Genomic DNA, 20,250 nt, shown 5'->3' on the forward strand with positions numbered 1-20,250 from the left:
GGGGGTGGCACTGGATGGTCTCTGAAGGACCCTCCCAACCCAAACCACTCTGTGAGCCCATGGTCCTGACAGATGGGGAAGGCACCACCTGAAGCCCTTGATCTAAAAGCAGAGCCTTCAGCAGCGACAGTAACAACCCTGTACACGTGAATTGTGGCAGTAGGATGTAAACCTGCACACTTAACCTCCAGTGACATGTACGTGACCACCCTCTCATCACTTGCAGATCTCTTCTCTGCCCCCTGCAGCCCTATCCCTATGTGCAAATTATCTGGAATCCCTTCTTGACTCCAGCTAAGGCTTGGTTTTCCTTTACACACGCACAATTCACCACATAGTTTGGCACTTCCTTCTCGTAAGCCTAACGCTGACACCATTGAGATAAGCGAAACGCCCAGAAGAAGGAAACAGCGAAGGTCACCACTGCACTACCGGACTGTCAGCGCTGCCTTTGTTTGCCACCTTGCTGCTCCCCAGGCTGCCAGTGCCCAGACCTCCTCTGTCACCCACCTCCTCGCAAGCCCCAGAGGTCTATGGGGTTAAATGCCCCCAGCATCTATCCCCATTGATGGGACCATTTACCCCCATCAAACTCCGTGTTCCTCCACTTTGCAGCCCCTCTGTATCTGGATCGGCGTTGACAGTGATTCAGGAGATGGTCGATAAAACACGGCTCTCCCAATTTCCTTTTCAAGCCCCTATGTCCTGCCCTGGTGTCTCCGTGTTTGGGGATCTGGAGGCTTCACACGGAGCACGGCTGGTGCCCGTGGGGCTGGAGACAAAGCCATGTCAAAATACCTTCAGCATCTGCCCTTGGGTACCCTCCTCCCTCTCCCAAAGCGCACGGAGCCCCCTCCCTTCGGTATTCTCCAAACCTTCAGTCACCTTTGAATTGCCCCATCAGAGGAATCATTTTAATTATCTGCTTTTGCTTGTCGCTTGAACTGAAACGTGTAGACCCGGTGGCAATGCCACATGTGTGATGCTTGAGCTGAACATTCAGCTGGGACTTGCACACTCACTGCCCAGGACCTTCTCACATCTTCTCCTGAGCTTCAGTTCCCCACAGACCCAGAAGATGGGGGAGAAAAGGGCTGAGCCGATACTCCTGGCAGATTTGCAACGTGTCCACACACCTCAGCACCTCAACAAGCCCTAAATGTTAACAGCTTCGGCACATCCACATAATGAATGAGGAACCAACTCATCGGAAATGAAACCACCTGATGCAATAGGTTGGGAAATGCCACAGTAAATGTTTTCTCTGTGGCTGGACCCCACCCTATGGACCCAGAACCATGCCAGACCATGGCAGACCCCACCAGACCCCTACCAAACCCTTCCAGACCCGACCAGACCCTTCCAGACCCCACCAGACCCCTGCCAGCCGCTGCCGGCGCCTGCCTGCACTCCGTAAAGCAGTGCTGGAGGGACGCAGAAGTCTGCAGACGCTGAGCCTGCCTCTAGCTAACGGGCAGCAGAGGTATTTATAGGAAATAGGCAACATATTTACAGCCCCGGGAAAGCTTCCAGCTCTGGCTATCCATATTTAAGAACTGCGCGGTCGCAGGGAGAGGTCGGAGCAAAGCAGGCAACATTGGCTTGCAGCGATGCTGCCCCCTCCTCCCAGTGCTCCTGGAGGTTTTTCTGCTTTCTTTGGCACTGCAAGCCACTTCCCAGCTCTCTCGCCGCCCAACCCGGCTGCCAAGACCTCTGTCCATCTCCCCGTCTCCCGGAGAGCTGCTTCCCAGAAGTGCCAGGGGCTCCGATGAGCTGTGGGTTTGCAGGCTGGGCTCTTGTAAAGGGGCAGCATCTCCCTCCCACCAGCCCCAGCAGGAGCAAGGTGCCCATTGCTGTCCGGGGCGAAAGCAGCAGAGCAAAGAAACTGATGTCCAAATGACAAACGACATATAATTCACTGCTCAGCATCCCCCTGCATGTGGCCGGCAACCAGTGCTGGGATGATACCCCGTGGCTGATCCTGCTCCTATCCCTCCCAGCAAGGACAGAGTTCACTTCTGGCATCCAAATCTCTGCCATTGGGAAAGTTTGGCCTTTATAAGTAATAAATACTGGTTTAATAAATACATAGGACCTAAGCCTACAGATATTTAATAAAAACATAGGACCTAAACCTATAGATATTTAATAGATACACAGGACCTAAGCCTAAAGGCAACCGAGGTCTGTCAGCACTGGAATAGGATGGAGCTCCATGTGCATCCTGCTGGGACCTCCCAGGACTTCAGAAACAAGTGTCCAGCTTCATTATGCCACCGCTACAGTCCCCAAGCCCTGGTTCCTGGCAGCCCTCCCTGGTGCCCAGGCCACCATGTACTTGGCACCCAGCGATGGGGTGTCCGTTCCCCGTGCAGAGGAGCAGGATGGGCCAGAGGAAGAAGGAGGGATGTTCTTTGATGGATGTAAAACTGGAAAATAAACCAGTCCTGCTCTGATATGTGAGCTCAAGCTTTCGTCATGGTCTTTTAAAAGCACCAGTGGAGCCGCGCTGCCTGTGTTCGACACCTCTGTGGTGCCTGCGGATGCTCCCCAGCGCAGGTGATGCTCCCCGCAAGCAGCTGTGACTTTGCCGGGCTGCGAGCACCTGGCGTGGTGCCCACTGGCGGGGTGTGGGAAGCCGCTGGGAGTACACGGGGCCGGAGCAGGGATCTCCGCTGGGACACAGGGTGGAGCCCGAGGTGGAAAAAAACCCAGCGAATAAAGGAAACTGTGTTTTCATGTGTTATTGCTGCCTGCCTGACGCTTACCAACAGGGGAACGGCCGGCATGATTCCATGCAAAAGGCTGCGAAATCCCTTCCTGAGATCTAAATATTAGTTTTTACTCATTTTCCTTGTTCGAAAACAAACACACCCTTCGGCCTCCCCAGCCCACGAAGAAAGGGTTGCACTGTCCTGCTCCTGCCAGCCCTGACACTGCAGCTGGAGAGGAACAGAGAGAGTAAAGCCCAGCTTTGGGTGTGGAAAACACGACTGTGCCTCCTGGTGGGACGGGGAACGTGGATGAGAGGAACTTGGACAGGGCACAGACTGCGAGTGGCGGCTCCGTTGGGAGCCTCTCTGGCAGCAGGAGGAGATGCCCCTGCGTGGGGAGCCACTGGTGGCCCACAGCTCGCCCATGGATGATCCCATGGGGACACAGGCCGGGCTTGGGGGATCGGGAGGCTGCACCTACCACCGTGCTCCCTGCCTCTTCTGTCCCTGTGAGAGGGGTGATGCATCCTCCACAGTGAGAGCTAGAGTCAGAGAATCATAGAATGGTTAGAGTTGGAAGGGACCTTAAAGATCATTGACTTCCAGCCCCTGCCCCCCTGCCCCAGGCAGGGACACCTCCCACCAGACCAGGTTGCTCAAAGCCCCGTCCAGCCTGGCCTTGAACCCCTCCAGGGATGGGGCAGCCACAGCTTCTCTGGGCAACCTGGGCCAGGCTCTCACCACCCTCACAGCAGAGAATTTCTTCCCCAGATCTCATCTCGATCTCCCCTCTTTCAGTGTCAAACCCTTCCCCCTCATCCTATGGTTCCCCTCCCTCATCCAGAGTCCCTCCCCAGCTTTCCTGGAGCCCCTTTAGGGACTGGAAGGGGCTCTAAGGTCTCCCCGGAGCCTTCTCTTCTCCAGGCTGAACCTCCCCAACTCTCTCAGCCTGTCTTCACAGCAGAGGGGCTCCAGCCCTCCCAGCATCTCCGTGGCCTCCTCTGGCCCCGCTCCAACAGGTCCATGTCCTTCTGATGTTGGTGGCCCCAGAGCTGGAGGCAGCACTGGGGGGGGATCTCCTCAGAGCCAAGCAGAGGGGCAGAATCCCCCCCCTCGCCCTGCTGGCCACGCTGCTGGGGATGCAGCACATTGCCGGGTTGTGTTGAGCTTTTCATCCACCAACACCCCCAAGTCCTTCTCCTCAGGGCTGCTCTCCATCCATTTGTGCTTGGGATTGCCCCAACCCACATGCAGAACCTTGTACTTGGACTGGTTGAACTTCATCAGGTTGGCATGGTCCCACCTCTCCATCCTGTCCAGGTCCTTCTGGATGGCGTCCCTTCCCTCCAGCGTGTTGACCGCTCCACACAGCTTGGTGTCACTGGCAAACTTGCTAAGGGTGCCCTTGACCCCTCTGTCCGTGTCACTGACAAAGACGTTAAACAGCACTAGTCCCAGTACTGACCCCTGAGCAATGCCTCTTGTCACCAGTCTCTCTCCATGTGGGGGATCCAGTGCGTGTTCCCATGGCTCCCGGGGGCAGAAGAGCCCTGGCTGCAGCCCTGATGTCACACTGCAGCTGCAGGCAGCAGCACAGCCCCAGCCTGAGGCTGGACAGGGTGGCTGAAGGGCTCTGCACCCCAAGGATCCCCCTGCTAGAGTTACACAGGGCAGAGGTAGGGGCAGCCCCAGTATCTCCATGTTGTTTCAGGAAAAGAGGGTATAACTCTTCTCTCGAAAGCAAATCACAGCAACCGGACCATGGGCGATGCTGTCACTGCCAACCGCCTCCTGCCTGCCCGACGGTGGGCATGCATTGCTGGCAGAGGGGCACACAGGACACCAAACCGACAAGGTGTCAACTCCAAGAGACAAAATGTGTTCTCCTGGCTGCATATCGACAGCTGAGCCGGAACTGAAGTGCAAGCAGTCTCCTCTTCCCAAACCACCCGTCACCCCATCTTTGAGATGGCGCTCACATCAGCAAAGGAGCCACATGCAGCAACTCAATCCCGCTCTCCCAGAGATGGCAACAAGGGGTCCTGCTGGTGCAGTGAAGCCCTGGAGTTTCCCCACTCAAACATCCTAGTAACCACACTTAGTTCCATTCTTTTTCAGCCATTCAACAGTTGTCAGACAGCCCATGGTCCTCACCACCCTCCAGGCATCCTCCTGCACTGGATATGCTCCGCTGGAAGGTGACAGGGCTGGCTGGCGTGACGTGGGGACAGGGGCTCCCATGACAGCTGACGGGTGACAGCCTCTCGGACACAAAAGCCCCAGGGACCAGACTCATTTGGGTGAAGGAGGATGGACAGCTGAAGGAGGCACCAGCGTGAGGACCACGGGAGCTTCACCCAATGCTCCTCTGGAGAAAAACCTCCATGTTCCTACGGCATTTGGGGAATCAGGAGTTTTTTTACATTTTTTCATAAATAAAGAAGATTGTGCTAGAAATCTACTGGCTGATGTTATCAGAAGCAACCCAGAGAGCCCTGAACAGAGCCCTGCTGCCAGGGCCAGTCCCCCATGCTGTACCCAAGTGCTCACCGGTGAGGCACGGAAAAACAGAAATCCACGTGGTGAGAAATGGAGAGAATTGGCACGATGCTGCTACCTGGGAGAAGAGCTTACTGCAACTGAACACTAGGACCAGGAAAGAACAGAGGTGAGAAGCAGACATCTGGGTACAGGGGCACCCAGGCTGCCGGGACCACCTGGGCATCGCTGCTGCGGTGCTGCAGTCCTTACATGGGGCAGTCACGCAGAAGGAGCTGAGCACCAATCCCTCTCACCCTCCAGGGCTGGAGAAGATGGAAATACCTAGGATAAGGATAAGAAGCTCTCGCCATGGCTATGCGCACTGCTCACAGGATGCTGGTTATTTCACCGAGCAGTAAACACGCTGCTTCTCTTCGCAGGCTGGAAAGGAACAATCCCTTGGAGGCGCTGGGATCAGATACCCAAAATTTGCTTATCATCAGAAGAAAGGAGCTGGTAGAGTTCATCCCCTCTGATAGGAATCTCAGTTTTTAGCTTTTCCACAATGCGCAGAATCTCTTTTTCCTGCTGAAGGGAAGAGAAGAGTTCAGCTGGAGGCCTGTAACTAGCAGTGTTCCCCAGGGGTCAGTACTGGGTCTGGTCTTGTTCAACATATTCATGAACGACCTGGATGAGGGAACGGAGTGTACCCGCAGCACATTTGCTGATGACACAAAACCGGGAGGAGTGGCTGACACACCAGAAGGCTGTGCCACCATCCAGTGAGTTCTGGACAGGCTGGAGAGTTGGTGTCATGGTTTAGGCCAGAATGGCCAATCAGAATGACAGATGGCCCTTCTCCCCTCAAAAGAGAGGAGAGGAAGAGATAAGGAGGAACATCATGAAGTCCAACAAGGGCAAGTGTAGGGTGCTGCACCCGGGGAGGAATACCACCAGGCACCAGTAGCGGTTGGGGTTGACCTGTTGGAAAGAAGCTCTGTGGAAAAAGACCTGGGAGTCCTGATGGACAACAAGTTGCTCATGAGCCAGCAATGTGCCCTTGTGGCCAAGAAGGCCAATGGTCTCCTGGGGGGCATTAAAAAGAGCGTGGCCAGCAGGTCAAGGGAGGTCATCCTCCCCCTCTACTCTGCCCTGGGGAGGCCACAGCTGGAGCACTGGGTCCAGTGCTGGGCTCCCCGATTCAATCAGGACAGGGAACTGCTGGAGAGAGTCCAGAGGAGGCTGAGAAGATGATCAAGGGGCTGGAGCATCTCTCTGCTGAGGAAAGGCTGGGGGCCCTGGGGCTGTTCAGCTGGAGAAGAGCAGACTGAGAGGGGATCTCATCGATGCTGAGCAATAGCTAAAGGGCGGGTGGCAAGAGGATGGAGCCAGACTCTTCTCAGTGGTGCCCGGTGACAGGACAAGGGGCAATGGGCACAAGCTGGAATACGGGAAATTCCATCTCAACATGAGGAGAAACTTCTTTCCTGTGCGGGTGGCAGAGCCCTGGAAGAGGCTGCCCAGAGAGGGTGTGGAGTCTCCTTCTCTGGAGATACTCAAACCCACCTGGACACGTTCCTGTCCAACCTGCTCTGGGTGACCCTGCTTTGGCAGGGGGTTGGACTGGGTGATCTCCAGAGGTCCCTTGCCACCCCTGCCAGTCTGGGATTCTGGGATTCTGTGAATCTGGATAACTAGAAAGCAATTGCTAATGAATGCAGCAGAAAAGGAGGAAAAAGGGTTAAAATCATAAAAGATGTAACAGGGACAGTCTGGCTAATTGCCGTTTATACACTATGGGTGATTAGAAGAAAGAACTGGTTCAGATTTGACCTGAGATGAATTTTTTCCAGGTATGTCCTATTCCCAGCAGGCATCGGTGTCGGTCCGTTGCTCACACCGGACCGTGGAGGCCAGCAGACAAATTGCAGCAGTGACCCAAATGGTTCCTGAGTGATAAAAACCCTTGGAGGGGGAGGTAGCAGCCATGGCATACCCCAGAATGGTATCCATGTAGTAAGGTATTAATGGAGAAGTCTAGAGGTGATACAGTTAATTACACCCCTCTCCTGTGGCAGAGAGGAGCAGACTCTCTGGGAGGTGCCCACGTGCCCCTGCCCTGGCTTTGCACCACAGCCAAAATCCCAGCTAATTTTAAGGGGCTGAAAAGCACAGGTTTTGTCAAACAATGTGTCCTCCCCTTTTTGCTCCAGTTTATTCGTGTCCGTGCAGCAGATGAAGTTTCACTTCCCTCCCAGTGGGCAGAAATTGCTGAACATTTTGTCTGAGCTCTTTGCTCACCTCCCAGCAGCTTTAGCAAATACGTGATCGCTCACCCACCCCCCAGACATTATTAATTTCGGCAGCTTCGCCCAATGCCGCCGGCACACAAGGAGCTCTTCTGCCAAACCAGCCGTGCCGAGGCACAAATTCTGGGGGTTACGGAAAATACAGGCAGGGGTGAGAGACCTCATTCCCTGGGAAAGCCATCTCGCAGGGGCTCAATGGCTGGTGTGAGGGCTCTGGGAATAAGGCAAAGAAGAAAGAAGACCCAATCCGAGTGGAAAAAATGCAGAACATGGTTCCCAGCTCAGCGCTCGCGGCAGTGGGACTCTTCGAACTTGGACATCTCACTAAAAAAATAATAAAACTGGAATGCAGAAGCAGAGAGCAGCCCTATTTCTAGCTGCGACTCCTCCCTGTGTGCTTGGCCTCCCAGACAACTCAGAAACTCAAGGCACTTCTTTCCGAGCTATAAAAAGAGCTGGAGTGGGACTGCAATAGCCGGGAAGACAAACAAGAGGGGAGTGCGTCCTCCCGTTGAGGTCAAGAGCATCTCACCAGGAGATAAGTGAAGCCAGGAGATGGTCTTGCTCAACCCAGCTCCTCAGCTAACGTCACCTTTTGAGGTGCCCACAAGGAGGGAGGGCAGTGGGGCACAGCAAACTCCAGGGTGGATCTCACTCACCACAACGTTGGCTGTGTCATGTCCCAAGTCATCCTACCTCCTCTCCTCGCTCCTGTGTGAGGAGAGGAGGTGAAGGTCCAGCTTCATGCCGTGCTGTATGTGACCTTCCCCACCCATCACCCCAACACAAGCTTGGGTCCCCACAGCCACGAGATGCTCTGTGCTTGGGGGGAGGCACAGGTACATCTGCCAACATCTGCAGCAGGTATCACAGTGAGCAGACACAGGACACCAAGTGTCCCCCCTGGGGCCACCAGGAGGAACAAGCCACACCGAAACACAGTTGGCTGCTGAAGGGGTTAATAGCCTCACCTGACACCCCGCTCCATGCATCCCAGCGGGACAGTCCGGACCATGCAAGTTCCAGGTAACAGAACGACCCCATAAAATTCAGCAAACTCAGAAATACCTACCTTTGCACTCTCCAGACGAGTATATGCCTTGACAGAAGCAGCCAAACCTTGCTGACTCTATCAGAACATTTCATTCCCATTTGTGCAGCGCATGAAACCATTCTGGCTAGGAAAACACAAGGTCTCCATCAGATCACAGACTGGGAATGGCTCCACTAGAAGAGATGTCTTCTTCAATGACTTCATTAACTTATTCAATGCCAAAGAAGTCATGTCTTCTGGTGGAGCCTTTCCTAGTCTACATTGACTTCTTCAACACAGAAGAAGTGAATGGCTTCCATCTTCTGCTGCCTCCACTTCAGCATTGCCTTATGACCTTGGAAAATCTTCACACACCACTAATTAGTGAGGTGGGACTTTCATTGTGAGCAGTTCTAAGGGTTGTAGAACTGGACTGGGTGGACCACGAGGAGCAACCTGAAGTTGGCATGCTTGGTGCAAGTAGTAACTGTGGCTCAGGAGGAAAGGGACAACCATGATGCCCATGGACCAGCAAGGGTGAGGGCCAGCACCAGTGTGACCTGCTGCCAAGCCCACTGAGCTGCAGAAGAGCTGATCAATGCCCAATTCAGTGGCTTGCAGAGTCCACACCCTGATGAACAGTGACTTTCACCAGCAGCAGGTTAGGGACCTGAGGGCCACATCTCGCTTGTGCAGAAGATGTAAATTGCTCTTTGCAACCGTACCCAGAGCCCTCCCGCACCCAGATGCCTGATCCAGAAGGAACACTGCCTGGTGGGAGCTGTATCTCATGACAAGCATCGCTAGGTCAATGAGGTCTACTGTTGAGGTCTCAGCACTCATGCCATCACCACTTTTCTGGGCTCTGAGGAGGAGGAGGGGCAATTCCTGGGTGTCCCTGATGTTCTGGCACAAGCACCTTGCAACACCATTTGCGCCTACAAACCCCTGTATTCTTGTTCACTTCCACGTGAACACAATGACTGGAAAACATTATTTTCCAGCCAGCACTTGCTAATTAAAATAAAAAGCAACGCCATGCACTCTCTAGAGAGCACCCAGCTGCTCGCATGGGATAAAAGAGACAAATGGTAACAATAAATAGCAAGTCTCCAGCCTGGCCCTGGCGAGAGAAGCCTCTTCTCCCAAAGCGTCCCTTTCTTTGCTGCAACTTGTCTCTTTTCTGCATGGTAAATATTTCATGTGCCCTCCTTGGGGGCTCATCTCTGGCAGCACACGGGCTGGCCGAGGGGCTGCACCATCCCAGGCAGGAGTTGGGTCACTTGGCAAAGCGGTGAACGTGGTGGAAAGCGGGTGGTGAACGCCCAGACCCCAGGAGACCCCCAGGGAACAGAAACCCAGATGCCAACAGCCTCTGGTGCAGCATTTGGGGCAGCAGGACCAAAATCCCAGCCAGGAAGGGTGCAGGCTGCTGCTGTTAAATTGGGATTTATTGCAATCACATCGAGATGGCTACTAGTCAAACTAGGTAAAAATAACACGCAAAATTATGAAAGTCCTGGAATAAGGTAACCACAGCTTCAGCAATCTGATCTGCACACAGGCTTAGCACAGTTTTGTTAGCTTGCTCAAACAATCTTCTCCACCTCAAGACCCAAAGGATGGTAGATCTGGGCAACTCAAGCCAAACTCACAAGTTTCATGACAAAGCCATAAGAAAAGCCTGGTAACCTCACTACGAGCTGCATAAAGCTGAACAAGCTCTGGAGCTCCCTGATTGCCCAGTAACCCAGCTTCTGCTGCCACCGTGCTGATGCTTTTTGTGTTGGTGGGAACAGAGAACCCAATGGTGTCTGCTTGTATGAGTGCCAACTCAGCACGGCCAGCTAAAGGTAGGGCAAGAACAGATCAGCAGGCCAAGCCCCGTGGGAGGGCACAGGCTCCAAGACACAGCTGATGCATATACCCACCTCAAAGCCTGTGGTGGGGACTGGGACCTTCTGGGATCACCTCTGTGCTGGACTGAAGATGTCGTTGGAAGCCATGGCCAGGACCATACCCTGCAGCAGCCCGTCCTCGTGGTATACCACCAACCATGACCACAACCAACAGACACCATGTGCTTGCCATCGGTGTGAGACTTGTCAAGCTGCCTAAATGTCCCGCCAAAGAAGGGACCAAAATCCTGTGGTTTCAAAAGGAAGCTCTGTGTGCCAAGACACAGTTTTAAACTGGATGAGGGTTGGGTTAGGCCGGACTTAAGGAGGAAATGTTGTACCCTGGGGGTGGTGAAGCTGCGGCTGCTCCATCCCTGGAGGGGTTAAAAGCCAGGGCTTTGAGCAACCTGGTCTGGTGGGAGGTGTCCCTGCCCAGGGCAGGGGGTGGAACTGGATGGTCTTTAAGGTCCCTTCCAGCCCAAACCATTCTGTGAGTCCATGATAAAACATTAAATGTCTGTATACGCCTCAGAGCAAGTAACTTTACCTTTTGCATGTAGACCAGGGATCATTTACCTTCCACCGTGATTAGCCCGGAACAGCACACAATGTATAATTAGTCCAGCCGTGGGCTGGGACTCACACATCCGGGCTAAAACACTGGCTGCGCTGCTGGTTTCTGCTGTCACCCGGGGAACAGTCTGTCCCCAGGAAGTTTTCTTATTTGGTGACTGCAAAATAAATCAGCCAAGCTGGTGGCAGAGATTAGGGCCAGGATCCAGCCCTTCCTCCAGCCCTCCTGCTGCTGCGTGACCCCCTGGTTGCTGACCCCACATCCCCACTGCCCCGGCGTGGGTCTGTCTCTGGGGAGAGCAGAGAGGGACAGAATCCCATTAGGACACAGGACTTTAAAGTCGATTATCTGCGCACCACACCAGCTCCCAGCCCACCGGGGCTGAGCGCTGGGGCTGCCCGCAGAGTCTTTTCTCCTGCCTACACCGGGGTGTCCCCAGGGCAGTCCTCACCAGCCCTCCCAGCATTGCTCGCTGAGTATGTTTTTTTTATACCTAATTATCAATATTCTTAATGAAAAAAACACTTTTTAATAAATAAGAACTTTTTAAAAATTAAACTGTCAGGCCTGTGCAAGAACAAGCCTGCAAAGATGCGGCAACCTCTGACTCAAACCACTGCCCCTGTTCTTGCTTGGAGCTACGAATACATCCAGTTTTCCAGCTCAGAAATACACGTGTCCGATGACCGGGGCGTATGTCAAACTCAGGATCCGTGCAAAGGCTGGGGTGGTCGTTTCAGCCCACCAGCCAGAAGAGTGAATGAGTTACACAGCCGGAGATGGGCAATGGGCTGAGCACGGGCACAGCATTTGGGCACCGCGGCTCATCCCTTGGTGCCTGCGTGCCGGACGGTGCCGGAGCAGGCGATGCTCAGCCTGTCCCGCATCGCACACACGGGATAATGCCCTGGGAGCTGCAACGGGCACCTTCTCCCCATACTTGGTTTCTCAATCTTCAGGCAAATTTGTGCTTCCTGCAGCTTCAGCTCCCTCACTTTGGTCACTCCAGATGTTTTTTCCCCTGGAAGAGCAAATCTGGGATGAGCCACCCCCTCCTCATGACAGGCGCCTGCATCCTACCTGCCCTTCCCCACCATTTCCCCTGGGCCCAAGGGTCACTGCCAGAGCCAGGAGGGGACCACACTCAGTTCAGAGTCCTCTGACAGGGAATTTGGTAAAAATAATCCACCTGACTGGCTACTTCTCCCCAGCTTTGCAGGAGGATGGAATTAAACAGGCTGCAGTGCAGAATGCAAGAGCCCCCATCCTCCTTTAGTACAGGACACCCTCGGCGGGGAGCCCTCTCCTACCTGCAGAGCCACCGAATTACAGCCGCCCCGGCTCACAGTGTTCATGCTGATCTGTATTTCAAAGATCAGATTTTAAAGAGCATCCTGTAACCATCAGGGTAGCACATGCTGAGTGAGGGCAAATGGTTTTTGGGGCAGCAACTTCCCCCAGTTCTTGTCATTCCCGCTCAGCCTCTGGCATGGTCTGGGGCAAAATCCCCCATTGTCACTTGATGGTCCAAAACCATCATGTCCTTCTCCACAGCAGTCCCCTGGACTCAGTGGCGGATGTCCCCCACCTCTAGCACCAAACATTTATCTTCCTGAGCCTCGGCTGCTTCTGAAGTCGTCATCACATGAAAAAACTCCATTATTTCTGCATATATTTAAAGTAAGGCCAACCCCCTCCATCCCAGATTGCACTAAAGAGAAAAGCAGCCCCTAATCTAGTAAAAGACAAACTGTTTTCTTTCCCTGGGGATGGAAATAAGCTCCTAAGAGGGACTCACTGAAAAGAGATGAGATGACTCATTATTTTGCTGCTGAAGCTGTATTCAATCCCAAGCACCCCTAATTCTGACTAAAAGACAGGAGACCAAAAGCATGGGGGTTCACACCACACGAAGCACAAGAGCTCATTTTCGTGGAGATGAAAGAGCCGTGAATTAATCCCCTGTATCACCTACTCCCCCAGGATGGGCTCAGCTGCCTTCAGCCCTCGCTCCCCGTAGCCAGAAGCTATTTTTTCCTGTTCTTGCTAGTGTCAATATGTTTCTTTAAATATCTTTTCAGAGAGGCTATATATATAGCCCCACTCTGGTGCTTTGAAAGGAGTCTCATTTCCTGTGTAAGAACTGAAGTTCTTGGCAAAGCTGCCGGCGGCTGCAGCATCCGAACCACAAAAATTGTTTTTTTCAGTAGTAAAATGGTATTTCCTCTGCGATTGCAAGTCGTACCGAGCCGGGTCTGGTCTGAAACCAACGGGGCTGCTGTGGATGGGAGATACAGTGCCATATTCCCAATTATGTAAACAATGGGGGAAAGGGACTAAGTGCATTAATAGCAGTGGTCGGGCTGCAATGGTGCCCAAAGGTGGCACAGCCCATCACAGGGACTGGAGCGTGCACAGGGCTGCTTTCCACCTGCATTTGGCTGTGAAAAGTTCTGGTTCTGACATCAAAAGGATTTACTCACCAACACTGGGCGAGGAGAAAAAAAACCAAACCATTTCATTTGACATCACTTTGTCCCCAGTGCCTTGTTTTGCAGAGGGTTCCTCCAGCAGCAGAGCAGGAAAGAAAACAGCTTTCCAGCCCCTGTGAGATGATGGTGGGATGGATCATGGATGCTCAGGACCTTGAAAACCTTTCTGAGGAGATGTGGCATCGGCTGCGTTCAGCACGGTGCATCTCCCTGCTGGGAATGTGCCGTGTCTCCCCTCCGGGAAGCCCCCAGCCACAGGGTTTGACACCCCTCTGCACCCTGTCAGGGACCGCTTATGATAGCGGCAATGATGCAGGCAGCTCAGCAATCATCTTCTGCTGCAAATATGCCTTTCCAGGGCAATTTCTGAGTCATAAATTGCTTTTATTGCTGGTCCAGCAGCAACACACAGTCCAAAGTATGCAGAGTGTAAACGTGCAAGAGAAGGTGGTGGCCGTAGGCAACCCAGGCGGTCCACATTTCTCTTTGCTGCTCAGTGACTTTCTCAGGAAAAAACTGCAGTCAGAGAAGATAAAGTGCAAGTTTTTTACTTTTTCTGGAGGAATTTTAAAGAAGTGTCTTCTCCCAACACTCACCACTATCAGGACAGATCACCCTTGGGATTGTCCCTAGGGGACAACTGCACAGGGACCCTGACAGGCACATAACCTTGGTACAGGGCAGCACCACGTCTCCTGGCCCAAACCCCCAGCAGACACAAGCTCTGGAGGACAAGCATGAAACTTCTATCCCCCTCTGAAACAGTCTGCACTGGCACTGCACGTGTGTCCTCATCACCAGGACCCAGCATTGCCTCTGGACCAGGCAGCCCATGCTGACAGTGAAGCACGGCCGGGGCTGTGGAGCAACACTGAGGACAGGGGGAATACAGGACAGTTATGTTGTCATCTTTGCAGCCCAGAAGACAACATGCGATCACAATATACTGCTTTCCTTCCACTCAGAAGCCACGGTGGCAGGAACAAGGATCAGAGCTCAGTGCACATCCTGCTGGGACTCCAAGGACACTTTCCCCCATCTTCACTTTCTAAGCACATTTGTCCTTCTCCAGTGGTCAGTTTCCCGAAAGAGGGAAGGGGCTGGTGCAGGAGCAGCTGAACAGAATCAGGCTGGGTCAGGAAGGAGACCTTCCCACACCTTCAGCTTCCCAGAGGCCAGATGGTGGGTGGGGATGCCAAGCACCACTTCCATGGTGCCAGCACCAATTCTGCCTGCTCTGATGCCGAGCAGCGCCTGGCCTTGCTGGCTGTGTCCCTGCTGGGAACGAAGGGACATTCCCCACAGCAGCCTGAAACACGAGTGAAGAAGCAGCACAGCCTGGCGTTTCACCCCAGTGGGCATCCCCCATGCCCCAAAGAAGTGCTGCGTCCTTCTCACTCTGTTTTCACCCTCAAAATCTTGGTTCATCCATGTCCTGAACACCTGGTCTTCACCAAACCAGCCAAGCGAGTCAGCATAGAATGAGATTTGCTCCTTGGCACTATTGTGGCACAATGATGCCTGCTGAGGACCACTGTAGTGAGGAGAAGGGGAGAGACCCAAGGAGAGAAGATCCCAATGCATCAACCTAAATGAGGAGGTCTTTAGACCTTCCCTGCAGAGCTCCAACACCAGGAGGTGCTCCTCAATACAATCAGGAGAATTTGCAGGGGATGCAAACGTCAGACTCGGGTACCATGTGAAATACAAACATTTATCTCAACATACAGCAGAATTTTCACTCTTGGTGTTTTTTCTCCTCCCTTGGTGACCTTTACTTTGCCCAAAGATTTATTCTACCGGGGTTGAGGCAATGAGCACCAGTGAAACACCAGGAAAAGGGAGACAGTTGTTGCAACATCTGTCCCCTCCATAGCAGTAACGCACCCTGTATGGCCATGCATATGCAGGACAGCAGAACTGCAGGATTTGGTGTCCCTATTGCTCAACTTCCTGTGAAAACCACTGGCGTTGGTGGCAAAAGAAAAGGGGAGCTCTTGGGTGTTTGTCCAAACCAGATGGCCTGATCTCTGCAGTTCCCACTGAGCAGCTCTCACCCAGCAGGCAGCAAAGACACACGGAGCAGCACAACGGCAGGGACATCATGTTTTGCCATCTCCTCAGGTTTCTCACATTTGCATCACCAGGAAAACCAAGACACTTGACCAACCATGGGAGAAGAAAAGAGGCCACTGGGAAATCTATTCCCATTTGTCCCCAAGCCAACAGATGGAAGTTGTTGGGGCAGAGCCATTGTGCAAAGTGATGACCACCACAAAAGCATCCCACAACCAGAGTTTCCCACCACCATGCAAGTGTCCCGCTACCAGAATGTCCCACCACCACAAGAGCGTCCAATCATCGGAACATCCCATCACCAACACAGTGTCCCACCGTCAGACCTTCCCATCATCAGAATGTCCCACCACCACCACCAGAATGTCCTACCACTGCCACCAGACCTTCACAGGGTGCTCTTGCTTTTCCAAGCTGAGTCTCAAACCACATAAATTGGGTGGTGCCAAACCCACGCAGGTGTTATTCAGGCTCACCAAAGGCCCAGTTTGACACACTTTCTGCCTGTTGGGGCTCTTTTAGCCCAGAATAGTCTTTCTGGTGAGCATGCTGCTGTCACAAGACAGGCAGGTTTGGAGGTGAGGAGGGAATGAGCCTGTAAATGCAGAAACATGGGTAAAATCTTCACTTTAAAGGCCATTTAACAGATTAAACTTTTCTTAAGAAAAGTCACTTTCAAAAAAAACCCCAAAACCCACAAAACCCACAACGTTTCTACAAAAAAAAAAAAACCTCAGAAAGAAGTTCAACAAAAACTATGGGTGACCAATCTGAGGGGAAGATGTGAGGGGTGCCTGGCAAGTTCCCTAAACTGGAGAGAAAAAGAATTATGAAAAAAAAGGGATAAAGAAAATAATAAGAAGAAAGGAAATTGCACAGAGCTGAACACACAGAAGAAGAAAAAGCCAGGCAGGGACTGAACTCCTAAAAACACAGGCTGTGTCATTTGTCTGCAAATTGAACGAGGAAGATTAAATCCCGCTCAAATGGCTGCAGCAGCGGCGTGAGGGCTGGCGGTGCCAGGTACCGTGGGTGCTGCTCCTCCAGCCCAGCCTGGCCGCCCTTCCTGGGGGAGCAGCGGCTCTTGGGGAGCACGTGGGAGCTTCGGGGACCCCATAGTGTCATTTGCTGGCACACAGGACCAGGCAGGCAATTGCATGCACAGACCAGTCCCGGTTCCACCTCTAGTACTATAAATAATTGATTTTTGAGGTAACTTGAGCAAGGAAGGTAAGAAGACTCCCTGTGCGTTATCTTGCACACAACCTTAGTTCCTGATGTTTCTCTTTCTGCAAGAAAAGCCCTCAGCCCTGATCCTTGGTCTTTATCTTCATCACCCATGTGCCGTTCCCCTCTGGTCTCATCCAGGTCCCGCTCCCAGAGAGGCCGATCCCGCCGGCCGCCACTTCTTCTGCCTCAGTTTCCCTCCCTCTCCATGGCACCGCTTTGCCTTTCCTTCCTGTCCCCTCCCCAGCTTCTCCCCTCCTCCCATCCACCCCTCTTCACCCTCCCCGTGGCTTCTCTGAACATCTCCACAGCTGCTCCCAAGCACGTCCTTTCCCCAAATAGCCAGCTTTTTACCCCAAAGCACCCCTGCTGCCCCCCCAGCTCTGCTGCCACCTTCCCCTCTGCACAGGACATCGAGCCGTCACTTAAAACACTGCTGAAGGTGGAAAGGCCCCATCTGGACACTGGATGCTGCTGGGAACCAACTGGTGGCTGCTTTTCACCACGTTGGTGCCTCTTCCCAAGAGCAGCCCCTGCCCCGTGCCCTGCCTGTGCTGGTGTCCCCGAGTGCATGGGAGGTCCCTGGGGGAGCACCCAAGGGGGTGACCAGCCCCACGTCCCCTCCAGCCAATGGGCAGAGGCTGCCACGTCCTGAGGGTGCCTCTGAGGAGAGGGGACAAGATGGTGCCCAGGGCAGAGGGCCCTGGCTGGAGCGCAACACCCAGATCTGTCAGGGCTGGGAGGCTGGACCCCACCAGCAACCCAAGCCAGCCGGTTAGTGGCCCCAGATGGAGCTGAGTTTGCCAAGGCCAGGGCTGAGCCCCTCACTCCCCACCCCAGCTGGGACAGATGGCTGAGGGCCCAGGCCCCCAGGTGCCATCATGCCCCGCTGATCCCAGGTGCTGCCCACCGGGCTCCTCCCTCAGGCTCAGGCCCCCGACCCCTACCCACCTTGGCGACCTGCCGACCCCAGAGCCATCTCTGCCCCGCCCACGCAGGCCACGCCCACCTACCTGGAGCAGCCCCGCCCACTGGAGCCAACCCACCTCACCTGGGCCGCCCCCGCCCACCCAGCCAAGCCCCGCCCACCCAGTCAATCCCCGCCCATTGTGCCAACACCAACCTACAGGCCGACTCGAGGTAGCCCCGCCCACCCGGGACAGCCCCGCCTCCTGCGGCTTACCTGGGCCGGCCACGCCCACTCAATCAAGCCCCGCCCACCTGTATTAACCCCGCCCACGCGGGCCACTCCCGCCCGGTTGAGCCACCTGGCGGGCTCCGCCCCGGCAAGCCCCGCCCCCTAGTCGGCATCACGCGGCGGCCCCGCCCCGTACCTGGGCACGCTCGAAGCTCTCCCGCTCCGCCTCCGGGCCGCCGCCGCCCGCCCGCCGGCTCAGCACCTTGGGCAGCGGGTTGGACACCTGCTTCATGGAGCTGCTCACGCGGTCCATGGCCCCGCCGCGCCCGCCGCCGCTCCGGCCCCGCCGCGCCCTCGCCACCGCTCCGCTCCGGCGCCGCCGCTGGCCGGACCCCACGCCATTGGTGCGCCCACCCGCCACTCACGCGCGGGCACGCCCCGCCGTCCCCGCCTCCACCCCAACGGCTCCGCCCGCCGTCCCGCCTCTTCGCTCTCGTTGGCCGCCCGCGCCGCCACTCGGGAGGAGCCCCCGGGAAGGCCGGCCCCCAGCCGGCTGGGGCGACCAGCTCACGTGACCGCCGCCAAGCTCACTGGTCCGGCCGGCCGCCACTCAAGGCCAGGTCCCGCCCCTCCGCGAGAGTCCCGCCCTCTGTCCCGCCTTTGGAGCCCGCCCTCGTAGCACCGCCTACCTCGGCCCTGTGGTCACGCCTCCGTGCCGTCGCGCTGTGATCATTGGCCAGCACGCCTGCCGCTCACACCCCTCTGCTCCGCCCCGCGCCGCGCCCGTGGGCGGCGGGACGCCCCCTGGCGGGGATGGGCGGGGGCCGCCGCGGGGTCCCGGGGGGGCGGCGAGGCCGTTGGGGGTCGGTGCCGGCCGAGGGAACTCTGCCGTGCCCGGGCCGGCCCCGGGGCTGAGCGACCCCCCGCGGGCTCGGAGGACCCGGTGCTGAAGGGCGCTGCACGGCGGCCGGGGCCGGCCCGGGCGGGCAGGCCCGCGGGGTCCCGCAGGCCCCGGGCGTGCGGCCTGAGCGGCTCCTGCGGCGCTGGGGCCCTGCCTCGGGCTGCCGGCCTGGCCCGGCGCCGCGGCTCGGTCCAAACCATACATGGGGCAGCAGGGAGATGTGCGGCCCTGCCAGCTCCCCTCGGGGGGTTACAGGGAGCCCTGGGCCTGCGGGTCTCCCTCCCCTCCCCTCCCGCGCCGGCTCCAGGCCCGCTGTGCTGCGGCTGGGCCCGGCTCCACGCACCGTGTCCTCCTGAGCAGCGTTTGTTGGGCATCGCTCAGTGTTAAAGATGAATTTGGGGCTTCCCAGGCCTGCTTGGGGCCAGGGGAGAAGGTGCCAGCGTGAAGAGGGTGACCGCAGCCTGCAATGAGGCTGAGTGGGCCGTTGCCTTTGTGCCATCCAGGCTGCGGATGAGAGGCTCTGGAGAGGTGTGTGCTCGGGCAGGAGGCAGCTGCAGGCACAACTAGCAGAGCAGAGCAAGGAGAACAGGTTGTTTCTCTGGTAGCATTGGCAGAGGGGCAAAAAAATGGTTACAGATGTATGAGAAACAAGGGAAAAGAAGTGGGAGAAGGTTTTCATGTCTCGTGAACAGCTGGCAGATTGATGGCTGAGATGCTGTTCTGCATAACGTGAGCCAGGCTCGTGTCTCTGGTCCCTTCACACATCAAGAGACTTTTACTGGGGCCTGATCTTTGCCCTCCGTCAACCCGGTGCGTTGCTGGACTGCGACCGGCTCCTGTGTTATTGACCAGGAATCCCGTCCCACTCTGGAGGTGAATTTCCCACTGGGTCCTTTGCCAGAACTTGAACATTTCTGCAAAATTCAGACAAGACAGTATTTTTGCAAAGAGACTGAAAGCTCCAAGACTGCTCCCTGGTGAGTCCCCGGTGATGGCAAAGGGGACTGTGCTGAGTCATGCCAGCTGGGTTCCTGGATCTTTAAAAGCAGGTCACACAAAATCAGTGTCCTTGCTCCAGGTGGGGAGTAGCTGTGCAAAACCACCTCGTCTGCCTCTTCCAGGGGTGATGGAGCAATCTGGGAATGGCTTTTCAGGATGTGGGATGTCAGGAGCTCTTGTGCAAGCAATTCTCCCTGTATAACTCACTTTTATGGCTTGTTTTTCAGCTGAAACAATTGCTACACAAGCACTCTCCTGTCATGGCTCGGTGGGATGTGTGAACAGACTGTTTGCATGATAGACCTTACCCATCTCTCTGCCTTGGATATCAGATTCACAGCTGCCGGGAAATGGCCTACACCGTGTGCAGCAAGGCCATCTCCTCCCTCCCCAGCTTGTCTCGACTCC

General features: G+C 55.3%; 1 protein-coding gene across 1 annotated transcript in view; it reads right to left on the reverse strand.

Annotated features, from left to right (window-relative positions):
* Positions 1-18,255, reverse strand: part of HIP1 (huntingtin interacting protein 1) — a 50,954-nt gene extending 32,699 nt beyond the window's left edge. The window contains 1 exon segment of the mRNA XM_074160489.1: positions 18,139-18,255. Within this exon segment, the coding sequence (XP_074016590.1) occupies positions 18,139-18,255 (117 nt within the window).
* Positions 18,256-20,250: the final 1,995 nt, after the last annotated feature.

This window comes from Numenius arquata, chromosome 18 (genome assembly GCF_964106895.1).
Source record: "Numenius arquata chromosome 18, bNumArq3.hap1.1, whole genome shotgun sequence".
NCBI classification, from domain to species: Eukaryota; Metazoa; Chordata; class Aves; order Charadriiformes; family Scolopacidae; genus Numenius; species Numenius arquata.